At 48.2% G+C, this 15,530-nt stretch overlaps 1 protein-coding gene across 1 annotated transcript; it reads left to right on the top strand.

Annotated features, from left to right (window-relative positions):
- The first annotated feature begins 4,721 nt into the window (after window positions 1-4,721).
- On the top strand, window positions 4,722-14,875 carry LOC149342954 (uncharacterized). Its single transcript, XM_089542261.1, has 4 exons — window positions 4,722-4,945; window positions 9,577-9,653; window positions 11,898-11,978; window positions 14,669-14,875. Exons 1-4 carry the CDS (start codon window positions 4,824-4,826, stop codon window positions 14,797-14,799), a joined length of 411 nt encoding a protein of 136 aa, XP_089398387.1. The 5' UTR covers window positions 4,722-4,823; the 3' UTR covers window positions 14,800-14,875.
- The last annotated feature ends 655 nt before the right edge of the window (window positions 14,876-15,530 follow it).

Genomic DNA, 15,530 nt, shown 5'->3' with positions numbered 1-15,530 from the left:
GGATGCCCAACACGGAGGCTTCTGTAACGAAGAGCCTAGTACGTACGAGCAAATAAGCGTATGTCATTATGAAGTGCTTGCGGCGCTTCCTGCATTGCATGATGTGTGTGTCGCCAAACAAAGCAAACATTTAGCACTTATTTGCGCGTAACTACAAGCATTCAGTTTTAAAGCATGCGCTAGCAGCACGCTGCAAACAAATATTGTTTTCTTTTCTTTTGTTTATGATTCAAAGGGGTGTAACGAACCAAAGCGACTCAGGCTATGAGGGACGCCGTAGTAAAGGGCTCCGGGTAATTTCGACCACCTGGGGTTCTTTAACGAGCACTGACATCGCAAATACACGGGCCTCTAGCATTTCGCGTCCATCAAAATGCGACCGCGGAGGCCGAGATAGAACCCGCGTCTTTGGTTTGATTTATGAGGTTTAACGTGTCAAAGCGACTCGGGCTATGAGGGACGCCGGCGTCAGGCTACTAGAGATACCGAGCGCCATAACCACTGAGCCACTGTGGCGGCTGCTGGTGTATGTGGAAGTTTTCTAACCCTGGATTCGATTTCGTGAAAATCGCCAATAGCGTTCGGCTGCTGAGCACGAGGTCGCGGGATCGAATCCCAGTCGGAATGTTAGGACACCCGCATGCTGTATACGGTATCAGTACAATGCCAAAACTCGCCCTTAGCGAGCAGAGCCAGACCGAGGTAGGTAGCGTTTCAAGGCAGGGTGCCGTTTAATTTTGTTGGCCGCATCAGCGGAGCACACGCCACTCTCGGCTGGGATGGCAAGATTGGGATACCTCGTAATTGTTCACTCCTTCCGGTCTTGTTCTTGGATGAATAGAATCGCTGTTACTGTCTCGTCCCCATGTCGGCGCGCAACGTATAGGGCTTCACAGATGTGGGGACTTACCCCCATTTCGTTCCCTGTGGTCTGCTTTTCCGCGATGCACCATCCCTAGCTTGTTGCCTTAACTAACAAAGGAGTGCGTCGGTGACGCAGCGACATGAGCGCCACTATAACAGTGTGATTGCTGTGCTCGCGCGCGCGGATAGCACTCTCTCTTCGGATGAGGGACTCGTCGGGTACGGATGGTTCAGCACGGCGCTCCGCTCTCTGCCATCGGGGCGAGGCCTTGTGGAGGGGAACGTTCTCCCGCATCTCGTCCCGTCCGGCCTCGGAGTTTCTCCATTGACCTTGCGTGGGCGAACGTTCGCTCGCAACCGTGCTGGTGAATCGGTCGACTTCAATTCCTTAGCACATTTCGTTGATAGCTAGACTTATGGTTGTTGTAACAATAAATGTCTTTTCTGTGTCAGCCAGAGTGTCATTCCTTTGTTCCCCCTCAGAGCAAGGCCCGCCGTGGTCGGCGTGCGCTCGGTAGTGCGCTGTGACGGGGTGGTGTGCGGCGGCTTTGAACTGTGTGTCAGTCGCGGTTAAGCGGCGAGAACGTATTTATCCTCCCCACTACACCCCCACATAGTTGGTCTCGGAAGTAACGGCGCTTTGGCGTGCGGAGTCAGCGTGAAGAAAAACGTGATCGACTAGGATTCCTTGCCGGACTTTGAACCAAGCATTTTTCTACCGCGAGAAACGTCTTGCAAACGTTGCGATGCTTTGCAAGCGATGCCGTACTGATAGGTCGATGAATTTCTTAAATGCGCAAGCGGAGCAAAAACTAGATGTACAATTTTTTGCTTCCATACCCCTATTGACTCAGATTTTCTGCTCGAGTTTTCGTCACTCGCCCCTTCCAGGAACTCGTCGCTTACCGTGACGCAGCCGATGGTAACCCCCTTTGCCAATTGTTCTACGTTGAACGGCGTCACGGTTTAGTGAGAGCTTTTATGTTATAGACGAAAGAAACAAACCAGCAGTGCCTTTAAATTTCGTGCCTTTTGTTTTGCATTGCGATTCTCATGCTTTCTCAGCTGCATGCAGACGCCATGTCCCCCGCCATCTCATTTGCACAGAACCTTCCCGGCATTTTCTTTGTAATCTCCTGAGTGTCCTGGGTGCACATACGCAAGCCTGATCGCGAAACACTGAACACACATTGCCCCGTAGCGACTAAGCAAAGCTTGTAAATGAAGTTGAATTACACATGTTATCTTTGCTCCTTCTTTTCGTGCAGCGAGAACCTTGGAAGCGTTGCGTGACTGCAAAACAACTCAGCCGACCACAAGCAATGCTGAGCGTTTCGTTTCCTTGACGTTTCGGACGGTTTATATTCCCTCCAAGCAAAGCTTAGTTTCTTAGCAGCTTTGTCTACACTCCAGCATGTGTTTTCAAGTTAAGGAGGTGCCGCCAGCTTCGTATGTGTACGGTACGATATCCAGCATCCATGCATTTCTCGGCCAGTACAAAAAAAAAATTGAGTGGCGCGCTTGTTTGCACAGCTTGCAACATTTCGGTCAATTTGTTCGCCTCTGAAACAGACCTTATAGGACAGCGTGAGCAGGAGAAGGAGATGGTATAAAAGCGCCTCGCCGTTCCTCCAATTCCTCGCCAGTAGACTCGGTCGCTTTGTGGACTTGGCTGTACTTGCCGTGTCCACCTTTTTTTGCCGCAGCCTTCCTGTTTCTTAGCGAGGCGCTGGGGCAGAAGGTGATCCTCATGGAAAACTTCGACCCTGCGCAGGTGAGCTCCAATTCAGGTGTCGAATTGGACAGTAAAGCTGAAAAACCGACAGGTCACGGCGCGACTTGGGGGTCCATCCCGAGTGATACAATTACTACGCATTTCCTTTCTAAACATGCTTCTCCTCCTTTCTCAGCGTCAAGAAGGAGAGAACTTCTTGTCAGTAAAGGCAGAGTGGTGGATTGATTGCACAGAAAATGGTTGGGAGGAGGGAGAAAAAAATTAGGGGCGACCGGTTGAATTAATGCGGAGAAGAGGCGGTAGCATTTTAATGCGAAAGAATTTATTGCCTCCTGAGTGGCGTGGACAGGATGCGTCACAACCACGGTGTAAGACACAACGGGCTGTGGACAGGACAGAGCGTGTCCTCATGAACTGTCGATCATCCAGTAAGAGTGTAATTAGGAGTTGTAATGATTTATTATGTTTTAATGGAAAGTTTAAATGACCGAATGACTAAACAGAAAAATTTATAATAAGTATTACTTTATAATAAGTAATAAGTACATAAGCAATTAACCTCGCCAATTACTCCGGGTAATTCACAAAATTGTTGCATTACTAGTAATTCCTCCAGAATTTAGCGAACAAAAAGTGTAATGAAGTAAATTTATTTATAATTAATGAAAGCAATTAATTAATAAGTTAGAGCGTAATGGTGCGCAGAAACGGTAACCAGTTAAAGACCTAGCTGATACAGTATGAGAGGAGTCAACGAAACTCGAAATGCTTTCTCATTTCCGCACGTGAGCAGACATAAGTGCACCTTTAATTTTTTCCTTCACTTAGTGCTAGTCTGTCCTGGCTCTTCTTATATTGCAATTCTATTCCACTCTTGATTTTATTCAAATTGTGATTGTGCTGGCAGAGAGGGGGACGGTTGGCAGGTGGCAGGTGGCAAGTAGGGCCACCTGCCAGGTGTGACGAAGGCGTGCGCCGGGTTTTGGCTACAACAAGGCTTCTGGGCCATTGCATAAATGGGCTTCAACTTCGCTACATGGCAATTATTAGCCATAAGGAGTCCATACTGGCGAATTCAGCTTCTGTATCAGGGACAAAACTTGGCTTTGAGGTGCGACTGCTCTCCTGTCGACAGTACCACATTTACGTTGCGTTTTGTTGCTTTAATGGTTATGGTTTGATGGTATTGGTATTAAGCATGAAATGCTTTTAGCTCCCGTTGTCGGCATTGTGGTGACGTCACGCCGAGACCGAGAGCCATCATCCGGGCACTGAATTCCACTCATCCGGGCTCTGAAACGAGAACATCCGGGCACCGTACGAGACAACGAGATTCAACGAGACTCTCTAAGCCCTCCTACGGGACCGGCATACAAGCGCCGGTTGCTCTCCAAACGAATCAAAAAAATAACTGCTGCCAGTGTCTTCTCAATGTTTATCAAGATATCAGTCGAGCTGTGCGTTTGATAATGCACGGAATTATAATTTCCGATTTCTAATAACGCGTGGAAAAAGCACATACATGCCACAATACACTTCGTTGTCATACGTGATCTGTTAGGGGCTTTGAGAGAAGGCCGCTTAGAGAAAGAGGGCGAGAAGGGCTTTCGGCGGGAAACTTTCGCTCCCTCCCCAAGGATGGCACTGCGGTCCCACACTCACGCATGTAAAAGACCGGCCGCTTGGCCTTCATGCCCTTTCCCCCTCTGGCAGGCAGATGTATACACGCTCGCGGAGTATTCGAACGCGCTGCATATACATTCTTGTCAGTCCTGCGTCTCGTCGTGTCCGCGTACGCTTCTGCATCGTCCTGGATTTCAATGCCGCCACCGTCACAGCTGCTTAAGCCGAGCAATGGAGCCTGTGTTAGGCCCGTAAGCATTTCATGCTTACTCTACTCTCGGTTACGGGAGAGGCGCAATTTTTATGATTATGCAGCATGCACACGGCCTTACCTAACATCACTGCTTCTTACATACCCAATCTCTGTTTCCCTTTTTCATACCCCTCTCCCCCAGTATAAGGTGTCGCTGAATGGAACACCCTTATGGTTAGCTGCCTCTCCTTTCTTTCTCTGTCATGGCGTGCCGTCTACTTTTCGCCAATGCAACCACGTGCGTAATGGGCGCACAGAAGCGTGACTTTGCACAGCGACGGGAGTTGATAAAAGACGGGTTGATACTCGCACTTATTCCCCACACTGCATGATGCATAGGTTGAAGGCATGTGGTACGTGGTTCAGAGGACCGCCAGCCTATACAACGACTCCGTAGGCTGCACCACGTACAACTCGAAGCACAGCGACGGTGTGATCTACGAAGTGGAGGTTGACTACATGGGCAAATCGTAAGTATACATATTGTTTCGAAAATTGCGGGGGATAAGACACAACGTTACATCTCTGTGATGAACACGTCGGTGTGTGTAGCAAAGTCCTTTTAGCAGTGGACGCGGGTTCGATCCCGGCCGCGGCAGTCGAATTTCGATGAAGACAAAATTCTAGAGGCCCGTGCATTATGAGACGTCAGTGCACGTTAAGTAACCCCAGGTGGTCTAAATTTCCGGAGCCCTTGACTACGGTGTTCCTCATAGTCCGAGTCGCTTTTGGACGTTATTAAACCACATAAAGCATAAAAAATCCTTTGATCGCGCGTGCCAGTCCTGTGGGAAGGTGGCTGACACCTTCCACATGGTTTGGGCGTGCGAATCAAAGCCGTCTATCCTCCCCCCCCCCCCCCCCCCAACCCCACTAGAGAGGACTGGGAGGTGGCCCTATCACAATAATCTCTCTGTAACCATTCAATGGTTGATAAATGTTTTCGCCACCACCACCACGGCGGCGAGATGTCGGTTCTGTCGTGAGCACCAACTTGCGGACTTAGGGGTTCAGGCCCAACAACGATAACTTGTGAAACAAAGCGCTGCATTGACACACACAAAAAATTACCGACGATTACGTTACTTCCTAATGCGAAATTTGAGCGCAGCAAATAAGCTGTTTCACCTTTTCGATAGATTGAGGCAAAGAAATCGAGCAACACATGTATGCGCTATCACAGAATTTTTTTTTTTTTATTTTTCACACGTATTCCTTTAACAAAGACTCCACTAACAGTTCTTGACAGTCATGAAGGAAGCTTTGTGGTCGGAGAAATAGACTGATATATGTTCGACTTGGTACACCAATGCTTGATTCTCAAAGACGAGATCTATACAAGTGCCTCGCGAGGTTTGTCACAGCCGTGGGACGCGTTACGAGCGAGAGGAACGGGATGTTCTCCCGCATAAGTGTTAGGAAATTGCTGTTTGTCTTTATGTCAACATTAAAGTCCCCCACTACTAACATCGGTGTGGATCGATGGACGGTTAATGCGAGTTGCAGGAAGTGCACGACGTCTTTCGTGAGTGCGGTAGGGGCGAAGTAGGCAGGTATACTACCAGCAAGCCGTTGGGCAACTTTGCGGCGCACAGTTCGCCAACTTCATGTGACGTGCCAAACATTTCGACTGGTATTGCAGAGAGACCTGTGCGCAAGTAGATAGCGACTCCCGCCGCTCTGTTGTGGTCTCTGCGAGCACCACAGCAGTATAGGAAATCTATGATTTCGAGAGGCTCTTCGGGATCCATCCAGGTTTCAGCAAAGCTAAGTACAGAGGAATGGCGCAGAATGTGATCGTGGTGTACGTCCTTGGCATGTGCGGCAAGGGAGCGTACGTTAAGAATGTGGTTGTGAATGATGAATCAAGTGCTGCCAGCGAATGACGCGTCCATTGGCTGTCTGCGTGTGTTACTGATGTGTGGTTAACATGTTAAGCTTCGCCTGTAAGAGTGGAACGCGACAGCGTCTTGCAACGCTGCCAGGGAGTCCACAGAACGCCATCGCCAATTCGGCTGTACGCCTTGCTGGACGGTAAATTTATTTTTTGAGGAAAGGAAATGTATCTCTCTCGCATATCTGGGTGGACACCTGCACCTCGCCGTAAGGGAAAGGGGGAAGATGGGAGTGAACGAAGACGCCGTATTAGCTAGACGCGCCTTTGTTCATTCCAAACCATTCAGCTGGCATTACGGAGTGGCTAGCGTGCTCGTATCGCACTCCGGAGACCCTGGTTCGATTCCCCAACTCGACCAATTTCGTTCTCGGTTTTATTGATTTATGCGGTCTAACTAGAAAGGTTAATTAGGCTATTTCATATTTATATTATTGTATTTCTATCCATCGTGTTCTGTCATTAACCTGTCAATTGTTGGAACTGTCTAGGATGTTCGACACAACGTATACGAAACGAGCAACGTCTTACTGAGTGGGGAAGTGCGTGGTGGTGGAGGGAACGCGGCTTCGTACTTATCATGTTAATGTGAATGTATCTCATTAAAGAGATGTACAGAGATATTTCAAGCACTCTGTTCCTCGATGGCCGGGAAAGTACCGCATTTGATGTTCGCCGCGGCGTCCGTCAAGGTTGTCCGCTCTCCCCCCTTTTGTTTGTCTTAGCATTAGAGCCTTTCCTCTTGGCAGTCAATCGCCACTCCTTTAGTAGAGGTCTGGCTTTGCCAGGCAGCGAAGCGGTACGCGTCACTGCTTATGCAGACGACATCACTCTGTACTTAGCTGATGAACGCAGCCTGCTTGAAACTTTAAATGTTTTCCGTGAGTACGCCTCCTTGTCTGGGGCTGCTCTTAATTACTCGAAGAGTTGTTACTTTTTTGTGGGGTCTTCCCAGACTCGTATTACATCTTCAATACCTTTGCAGTGGTGCGCGCAGATGCGCATTTTAGGTGTGACCTACGACTGTGCTGGAATATGGAATGGTGTGTGGTCTTCGGTCGTCGAAGACATTACAGCTCGTGTGCGAAGGGCGCAGACATTCGAGTTGCCTCTGCTTGAGAGGCGCTACCTGGTTCAGTCCGTCATACTTGGTGCCTTCTGGTACCTCTGCTACACTGTTAAACCACCCCTCCGTGTCATAAGGCGAGTGCAGACTACAGTTTTTTCGTTCTTTTGGTCAGGCGGAACCGAACTTGTAGCCCGTGCTGTTCTTGGACAACCACGGGAGAGAGGAGGGTTTGCCTTTCCAAATTTGTCCGTCACGTCCTCGCTGTTAGCGTTGAAGAGTATTTTGCGTATCCTGCTAGGAAACGCGTCTCCGGCGCGAATCCTGGCTCGGTACTTTTTGGGCCCTTCTTTACGCTTTTTGGATCCGGCGGCCCCTGTTAATCATGGACCCCAGTCAGAGCAACCTACCGCTTTCTACGCTTCATCAGTGGCCTTTTACAGGCATGTAAGAGCAGTAGCACCTGCTGTCAACATCGTTGCAGACCGTGTGGTGGACATTATGGGCACACTATTGTTACCTGTTGTGCCGGCGTCTCGCCGCTCACCTATGCGCCGCGTTCAGTGGGCGCGTTTAGCGTCGACACCTCTCCCAGATCATCTACGTGACTTTGTCTGGAAACTTGGCTGGGCAGTGCTCCCTACTTGTGACCGGTTAGAGCGGTGGGGTGTGTTACGCTCCAGTACCTGTCCGAATTGCCCGCTCCCGGAATCTAATCGCCACGCTACAGTCACCTGTGTTGTAGCGCGTGTCTTTTGGCGCGCGGTTCATGCGGGATTTCGTGGGCAGGGCATTTCGTGCTTCGTCTCCCGCGGCCGCTTCCCCAGCGGCCGTTTTGCTCGCCTGTTAATAGTTGCAGGTCTTTTTAGTTTATGGCGCAGTCGATGCGCCGCGGTCGCTAGTGGCTTTCGACGCCGCGCTGTGTGGCCAATTCTCGGCCGTCTCCGACGGGAGCTGATTAGTTTTTTGTCCGAGGAACTCTTTTTCTTGGGTGAGGAAGAGTTTCTCCGACAATGGTCATGCCCATTTATTTCAGTTAATAACGGTCGTCTTGTCTTGGTTTTTAGGCCAAACTGGCGCTAAAGTCTCCTTTTCAATGTTTCAATGACTAATTATCGACTTTTCACTCTTCTGTCAATCGGTATATGTGCATTCTTATTTTACATTGCCCATTCCTGTTAGTTACTTAGAAATGTTTACGGTACCTGTTTAATTGGCTCACCTTACATGCTTAATGTCATGTGTTTTTGTTAATGTGAATGTATCTTGTAACCTTGGCATGTGTACATATGTAAATAAATTTTTTCTAAACATCTTGTAACCTTGGCATGTGTACATATGTAAATAAATTTTTTCTAAACACTTATCTGTTTTTTTCAGCAGCGTCTCCTTCCGCGGACGCTGTTGTCGCTGCGGCGCGCGTCTTTCTTTTCTTTTCTTCTGACCTCTTCATTCTCCTCTATATTAATTAGGCTAATTGATTAATTAAGCAATTAACTAAACTCAGTCCAACTTAGTTGCAGCATCACTATACGATCCCTTTGATTGGTTGCATGGTTACTAGCCAAAGTACAATTGGCCCCATTTGAAATTCGCGCACTGTGACGTCACGAGCATTTCGACCAATTGAAAAGCGTGACATTGGGGGCGGAGCTGGTTACGAGGCCGACGCCGACGCGAAACCCAGGAACGGACGCCAAAGAGCTGCGCTCTAAAAGTAGAGAAGACAGTCACAGGCACCTGTGCCTGCCGCCCTTTCGTTGTTTGTGTGTGTCAATGTAGCGAGTTGTCTCACAAGTTAACATGATGAACCCACTAACCCAGCAACGTACCTGTTGAAGACGTCTGTAAAAGGCGATTCGAGGAGGGGTGGCGGAAGAGAAGGGAGGCGATATAAATATAGGAATGTAGATGTCAACTTTCCTGCACCTGAAACTTATAGAAACCTGTGACTTAAAGCATTAAAATAGTTCTTAGAAATTTCCAATTGAAAACACTTTTTTTTTGCCAAATAGGAGTGCGGAAAAATTTCAACTTTATTTACTTTAAGGCTTTCCTGTATTCTTTGGATACAAAACTATTAACTGCATCTTGTTGCCAATGGTCTTGCGTTATTCATTAGAATATGTTCATCTATACAGGAACACAATGGTAAAGAAGATATTTCGCGTCGCTGAAGATTCCGACCATCCCGCTCAATTCTATTTCGCAGATCAAGGTGAGAATTGCTGAACTGGAATAAGGCTTTGAAACCACTGTTCTAAGGCGCCGTTCTATGTGATGTGTGTAACAGTGCTTTGTGTAACGCTCCAGGCTATGCTAGGCATGAAAAAAAGACCTCGCGTCAAGACGCATGACGCTCAACGCTTAAGTTTAAAATGAAGAGCTGCAATGGTCTCGGGCGAGCAAGCAGAGATCTGCAATTGCCTACAGGTACACTGGGGCATGCAAATAATCAGGTGATGTAACAAGCAAAAGGCACCCGTGTGCTGTGTGGCGTCAGTGTACGTTAAAGATCCCTAGAGGGTCGAATTTATTCCGGAGACCTCCACTACGGCACCTCTTTCTTCATTTCTTCTTTCACTCCCTCTTTATCCCTTCTCTTACAGCGTGATTCGGGTGCCCACCGAGACATGTGAGACAGTTACTGCCTAATTTTCTTTCCTCGAAAACCTAGTTTTCAGTTTTTCAGCAAGCAAATCTTCGCACCGAAATTGAGAGAAGAAAACAATCGCCGACCGTTGACCATGCACTGGTTCATACGATTTTGTTCGCAGCTCTTCTCGTTGTGCGTTTAGCAGCGCTTTTAACCGCTGCGTCTCATCGCGGTAGAACTGACTGAATGGAACATCTTCCGTCGCGCTTATGCAGCAGGCTTCTGCTTCGGCCGTGTGTGCTTGCAGTTGGGTCCTGACGTCGGCGTAAACCTCTGCTCGGGCAGCGTGCTTATCAGCTGCGTCTAACTCATCGCGTCGCGCTTATAAGCCTTCTGGCCACGAGATCGGATGGTTCCCGTCGCAACTACCCTCTGGTTACAGCTTCGCTCCGACGTCGCCGCTAAAGCCTGTGGCGATCTTTTCAAGGGATCACAGAATAATATTTACTAACATCAGTGAAAGCGTACAAGCGATTGGTAGCAGAAATATTAGTCGAATGCAATGTTCCGATGGGTGAACCCCGAGCAAGATCTTGCGATGTTTGTGGGTTTGCGATGTTTATAGGTTTGTGCCAAATGAAATATATACCCTTTACTGGGACTCGAACCCACGGCGGCGTGAACAGATCAGCCTCGCTGCATGGCCAATGCGCGAGAGCCCTAGGCTATAGCCGCAGCCGAACACGCCTCGTGTTAAACTGCAACACACTCTCGCGCTGTTCATCGCACACCGTCTTCATCAACTAACACTACTATCACACTCAAATTCGCTCTTAAAGCTATCTGGCCTTAGTAGGAGGGATGTGCACTGCATGCTTTGGCGTGTACAACGTTGCGGCAGAAATACGGCACTAGAGCAATAAGCGTTGGCGTTGACAAAATTGCTGCAGAAACGCGGCACAGGTAGGCCGCCGGCGTACTTTGGGTAAATTGACACTGACGGTGAAAAAGTTGAAGACGCCCATAATTGCCTCCCTGGGTCAGTTGATACCTCAATCGCGCTTTCAGGTACTACCTGCCGGTCGTGTCCACCTTCAGAAAAACTGCTTTCGCACAATATTTCGTGCTTAGCTATGATCAACTACCAGCTATTTTTTTAAGCTAGCTTCATTCACATCGAAGACATCGGCAATAAAAACGATGCTCCTCCTTTTCCACCTCAACTCATGCACGTCGACGAGCCAAAAAAAAATATACAAAACAGGTAGAGACTGCGCCTCGCCCCGTCCCGCCTACGTGACTTCGGCATTCCCAATCAGAAGGCTCACCCAGATTCCTCGCTCTACGTCAGAGGGGGAGGGGCAGCTAAGAGCGCGCGGTGAGGTGTCACTTTAAATAATAGCGAGAAGCATTTTTAAAATAATTATTTGTAAATTGTAGCGACCACTCAGAGCTTTTGAATTTTACTCGAATACTCACAAATACATCTCTACAGATTTGAAGCATTAGAATATAACCACCGAAATCATTTCAGTCTTTCTTTAGAGCTACATTCTAAATGAAAAGCGAATTGAGTCCAACGAGTTCGAATTCCGCGAATAGTTCTTGGAAGATTAACTCTCTCGGGTGCCAGACTAGGCTTCAAGAAGGCTAAATGTCTAAATTATGATGTCATTGAATCACCAATGACAATGCTCTTTTTTTGCTTCGCGTAATGTCAAACACCGCCTCACAAACCGAAAGCATGCCCGAGAAAAGCTAGAGGACTGCATAAAGAGTCGTCTCCCAATATTTCTCTGGAGCCCTCGATGTGAGCGGGCCTGAATACTGACAGGAATTCAAATGCTGCCTCATCTTTCCTTTCAGACAAACGGAGAGTAGCAGTGAGCTTTCTGGGAACAGACTACAAAAACTGGAACGTCGCCTACGGCTACGTCATCGGAGGCGGTGAGCCAAGGAGCTTGCAAGTATTCCGGTGCTTGCATGTGCGCAGTTAGCAGTGAGAAAAAATTGGCTGGGGCTTAGCTAAGGTTAAGCCTGGATATCTCGAAGCGAAAAACTGCGGTGATCCGTGATAAACACGCGCTTAAGACTAACGTCAAACGATGACGCATAGCGCGTGGCAGCGTGCGCCTGTTCTATGGGCAAGCGCGCTTTATATGCCCCTTCTTTCAAATGCGCACTGCGCACGGCTGCGGCGAAAGGTCAAACGGTGGCGAGGAGGAGAAGCGGCGGTGCACATGCGCAGTAGTGGCAGTAGCCTGCGTCGTGCGTGACGTCACTCGTGTTCCGACATACGCCGGCTCACGCGAAGAGCGGTGTTTACTAGCGTAGTGAAGCTTTTCGCTTCAAAAAAAAAAAAAAAATACGGTCGATTTGCGTAGCTAGGCCACATATGAATCAGGTGTGGCAGCACTTCGGTTTTCACTTTGGTTCCGGTGATCGGATCCGTTGTTCACAGATAGAAGTTGTTCGGATAGCGATAATGGGTTAATGCCCATATACTTGGAATCGATCATTCTCTACTCATCATTCATACATCCCTGGGAGTCCTCGTACCACTCCTGGCGCAGTGGTGCAGCGGTTGAGCGGTGCGCCACTGCCCTGCGGTGGCAGGCGCTGCCACCGGTGAGCCTTGTGAGACCCAGGTTACTCTTCCCGAGCAACCCCTCGCGACTGATCATTATAGGTGCTCAGAAAGGGGCTGTCAATAAAGCTACGGTATGCCTAGGATGTTAAAGGACGCCGCTTCATAAACATCCTCCAGCAAGAATATTTTAAAGCATTTTTTGGACGCTCAGTTATCTGAAGATGGTGTGTACGCTGAGTTATCTATGGAGACGGCTAGCCAACGAGCTCTAAAGTGTCGCGGTGTTTGCATGTGGGCAGTTAGGAACAAGAAAAAAGATACTTGCTCAGGTTGGCACCTCTTCTCACCATCACCATCTTCATCAGACCACGGACACTGCGCGACAAAGGTCTCACGCATCGATATCCACTCAGCCCTCTCCTTCGCCACTCGCGACCTCGTCTATCCTGGCAAATATCCTCAGCCATCTGCCCGCCTAACTCAAAAGTATTGCCCTAAATTCAAAGGTTATTATTATTATAACAAAAAAAATAAACAGATTGGTTCTCCCATGGGAAAGGACGAGGAGGAGAGAGAGGGTAGTTAACCGCAAGAATAAACCGGTTTGCTACCCTGGATTGCCTCGCAGGCACTTCTCCGGTTCTTGAGAAATTTGCGCCTGCACGATAGGTTGTGATTTTACTGCACGCTTACTGGCCTTGCATAGGAAGAGCCTTCTCCCTTTCCGGTCAGCTCACTCGAAGATTGTTAAGCGCGGTATCGCTAAGGCATGCCTAAGAGCCGCACTGGAAAGATCATGTCTGCATCAGACAAAAGGCAGTTTTCACGCACAGGCGAACAGGCTATCTGCAGCAGGATACCCCACGAAGATGGTGTCAAATGTTGCTGAGTCCCTGCTTGCAGAATGTAGTCTGCGAAAGATCAAGGGCACCGATGCGGGTCTGGCAGAAAGAAAAAGAACAGTGTGCATCCCGTATGTGCACAAAGTTTCGCACAATCTAAAGAAGATAGTGAGCAAAGGAGGCATTAGACTGGTTTTTTCAGCCAGGAATAAACTTAGCGGATTGTGCAAGCGTGTTAATGAGAATGGAAGCAAAAAAGGCTGCCAGAAGAAGCATAAGCGGAAGTTCGTTCAGTGTCGTGTTGGTGTCGTTTACAAGATCCCGACCTCTTGTGGCAGTTTCTACATCGGTGAGACGGGACGATGCATCAACGATAGACTGCGTGAACATGCAAAAGATATAGAGAACAAGTCTCGCAGAAACCATCTTGCTGTGCACTGTGCTGAGTGTGAAGATTGCGAAGCGCACCTCAATCGGACCACTATCATCGCCCGTTATAAAGATGAGACCACAAGGCTCATTTCGGAGGCTTGCCATATCAGAAAGCTCGGTAACACCTGTATCAGCAGCCCATCGATAAATCTACTGTCAAAGGAACTTGCGTATCTTAATCAGTGACGTGCCTTTTTTTAGTCAAGTTGTGTGGTTGTGCGGTATCTTTGTCTCATGCTTATTTTGTGTTTTTACTCGTGCCATTTCATTTATATGCTGCCTCACCTGTAGCAATAAACCATTTGGTTGTTAGTCAGCGCTGGTGTTTTGTCCTTCTCTTGTGTCTCGTCTTTGATTGCGCTGTTTTTCCAATTCGTAAAACATGTACCAACCAGCCCGTATTTGCCCTCTTCTGGAATACTGACTTCATTTTCCTGCTACTCCCTTTCTTACTTCGTCTTTACTTCCATGGGGAAGACAATTGGGTGTATTGGATCGAGTCCCATGCAGAGATAGCCCGCTGGCATAGCTTAAAACCTTAAATCAGGTAACATAAGTAGAACGTGCGCCATAAAATTATAGATGCCTAAAACATACTCGACAATCCTCAGTGGAGTGGCTGTTCAGCTGCTCACACGTGTACGAACAATGACGTATGGTCTAGTCTGCTCGACAAGAGCAGAAAAGCACGACCAGTGGATTCCGATATTCATGAACGCTTGTTTCACTACCGCGTACCCACGCTCTCTGCTTGTGAACCGCAATTGTTCCAGTTCCTGTGTACGGAGTCAGCTCTCGTAGTCCTGTGCTGGACCCCAAGTACTTGGAAGAGGTCAACGAGATTCTGAAGAAGAACGAAGTCTACGGTACCATGGAAAACTGCCCGCCACGGCAGACGAAGTAAAGTCGCCTGCTCGTGCACGTTTGGTCCCAAATTATACCATTACGAATAATAAAAGTGAGAATGAGATAACCAACAACACTACTGTGTGTCTACTGTGTAGTAAAAAATCACGCATATGCACATCGCCGTATGAGGAAAGCTGAAATATAAATGCTGTAACACACCACCAGAACATGAAATTGTATTTCACAGTGGGAGCACTTACGTTCCAAGGCTTCTCCAGGACCTGCCATGCAAGCTATAGGCTCAAAGTTCAAAAGGGACACCATACACACGAAGAGAATACACAGAGCACTGAAGCAATTGGTCTCTTGTCCTACCTCCCTTTTGCGCTACCTTATAGTTATGGAATGTCGACACGCTGAAATAGTCTACCGTTTGTGAACTACCACGCACAGGCAGGAGCAACTGGTTTAGTTCTCAAAATCAAACCTTAGAGCCCAATGCTACGCACGGTCCTCCTTAACCGTCTGGCTTTGGTGCCCAATAATTAGCTTACCTGACTGGCGTCACTGATTTTTCTTAGAATCAAGCTTTGCTTCAGCTGTGATTTATCATTCGCATACGCACAGAGTACGCGATATGTCACTGAATGTGACAGGCTTAGATTGCGACAAAAATGTTAAAAAAGTGCGTCGTGCGCCGGCGAAACGCCTGATTAAAGTTCACACACAAAGCACACGTACGAAACCAAAACAACATGTCGCTAGATAGATCATGAAACCTGTGAC

Source organism: Amblyomma mixtum, chromosome 5, assembly GCF_055824585.1.
Source record: "Amblyomma mixtum isolate Tamu chromosome 5, ASM5582458v1, whole genome shotgun sequence".
NCBI lineage: Eukaryota > Metazoa > Arthropoda > Arachnida > Ixodida > Ixodidae > Amblyomma > Amblyomma mixtum.
Note: the sequence above shows the minus strand (reverse complement) of the source record. Positions and strands in the feature narration are given on the sequence as shown.

Bases quoted from the DNA above. Each gene is read 5' to 3' on its own strand.
- LOC149342954 (XM_089542261.1), top strand. From the start codon at position 4,824: ATGTGGTACGTGGTTCAGAGGACCGCCAGCCTATACAACGACTCCGTA. The intron at 4,946-9,576 runs GTAAGTATACAT...TCATCTATACAG, and splicing joins GTTGACTACATGGGCAAATC to GAACACAATGGTAAAGAAGA. The intron at 11,979-14,668 runs GTGAGCCAAGGA...CAATTGTTCCAG, and splicing joins CGGCTACGTCATCGGAGGCG to TTCCTGTGTACGGAGTCAGC.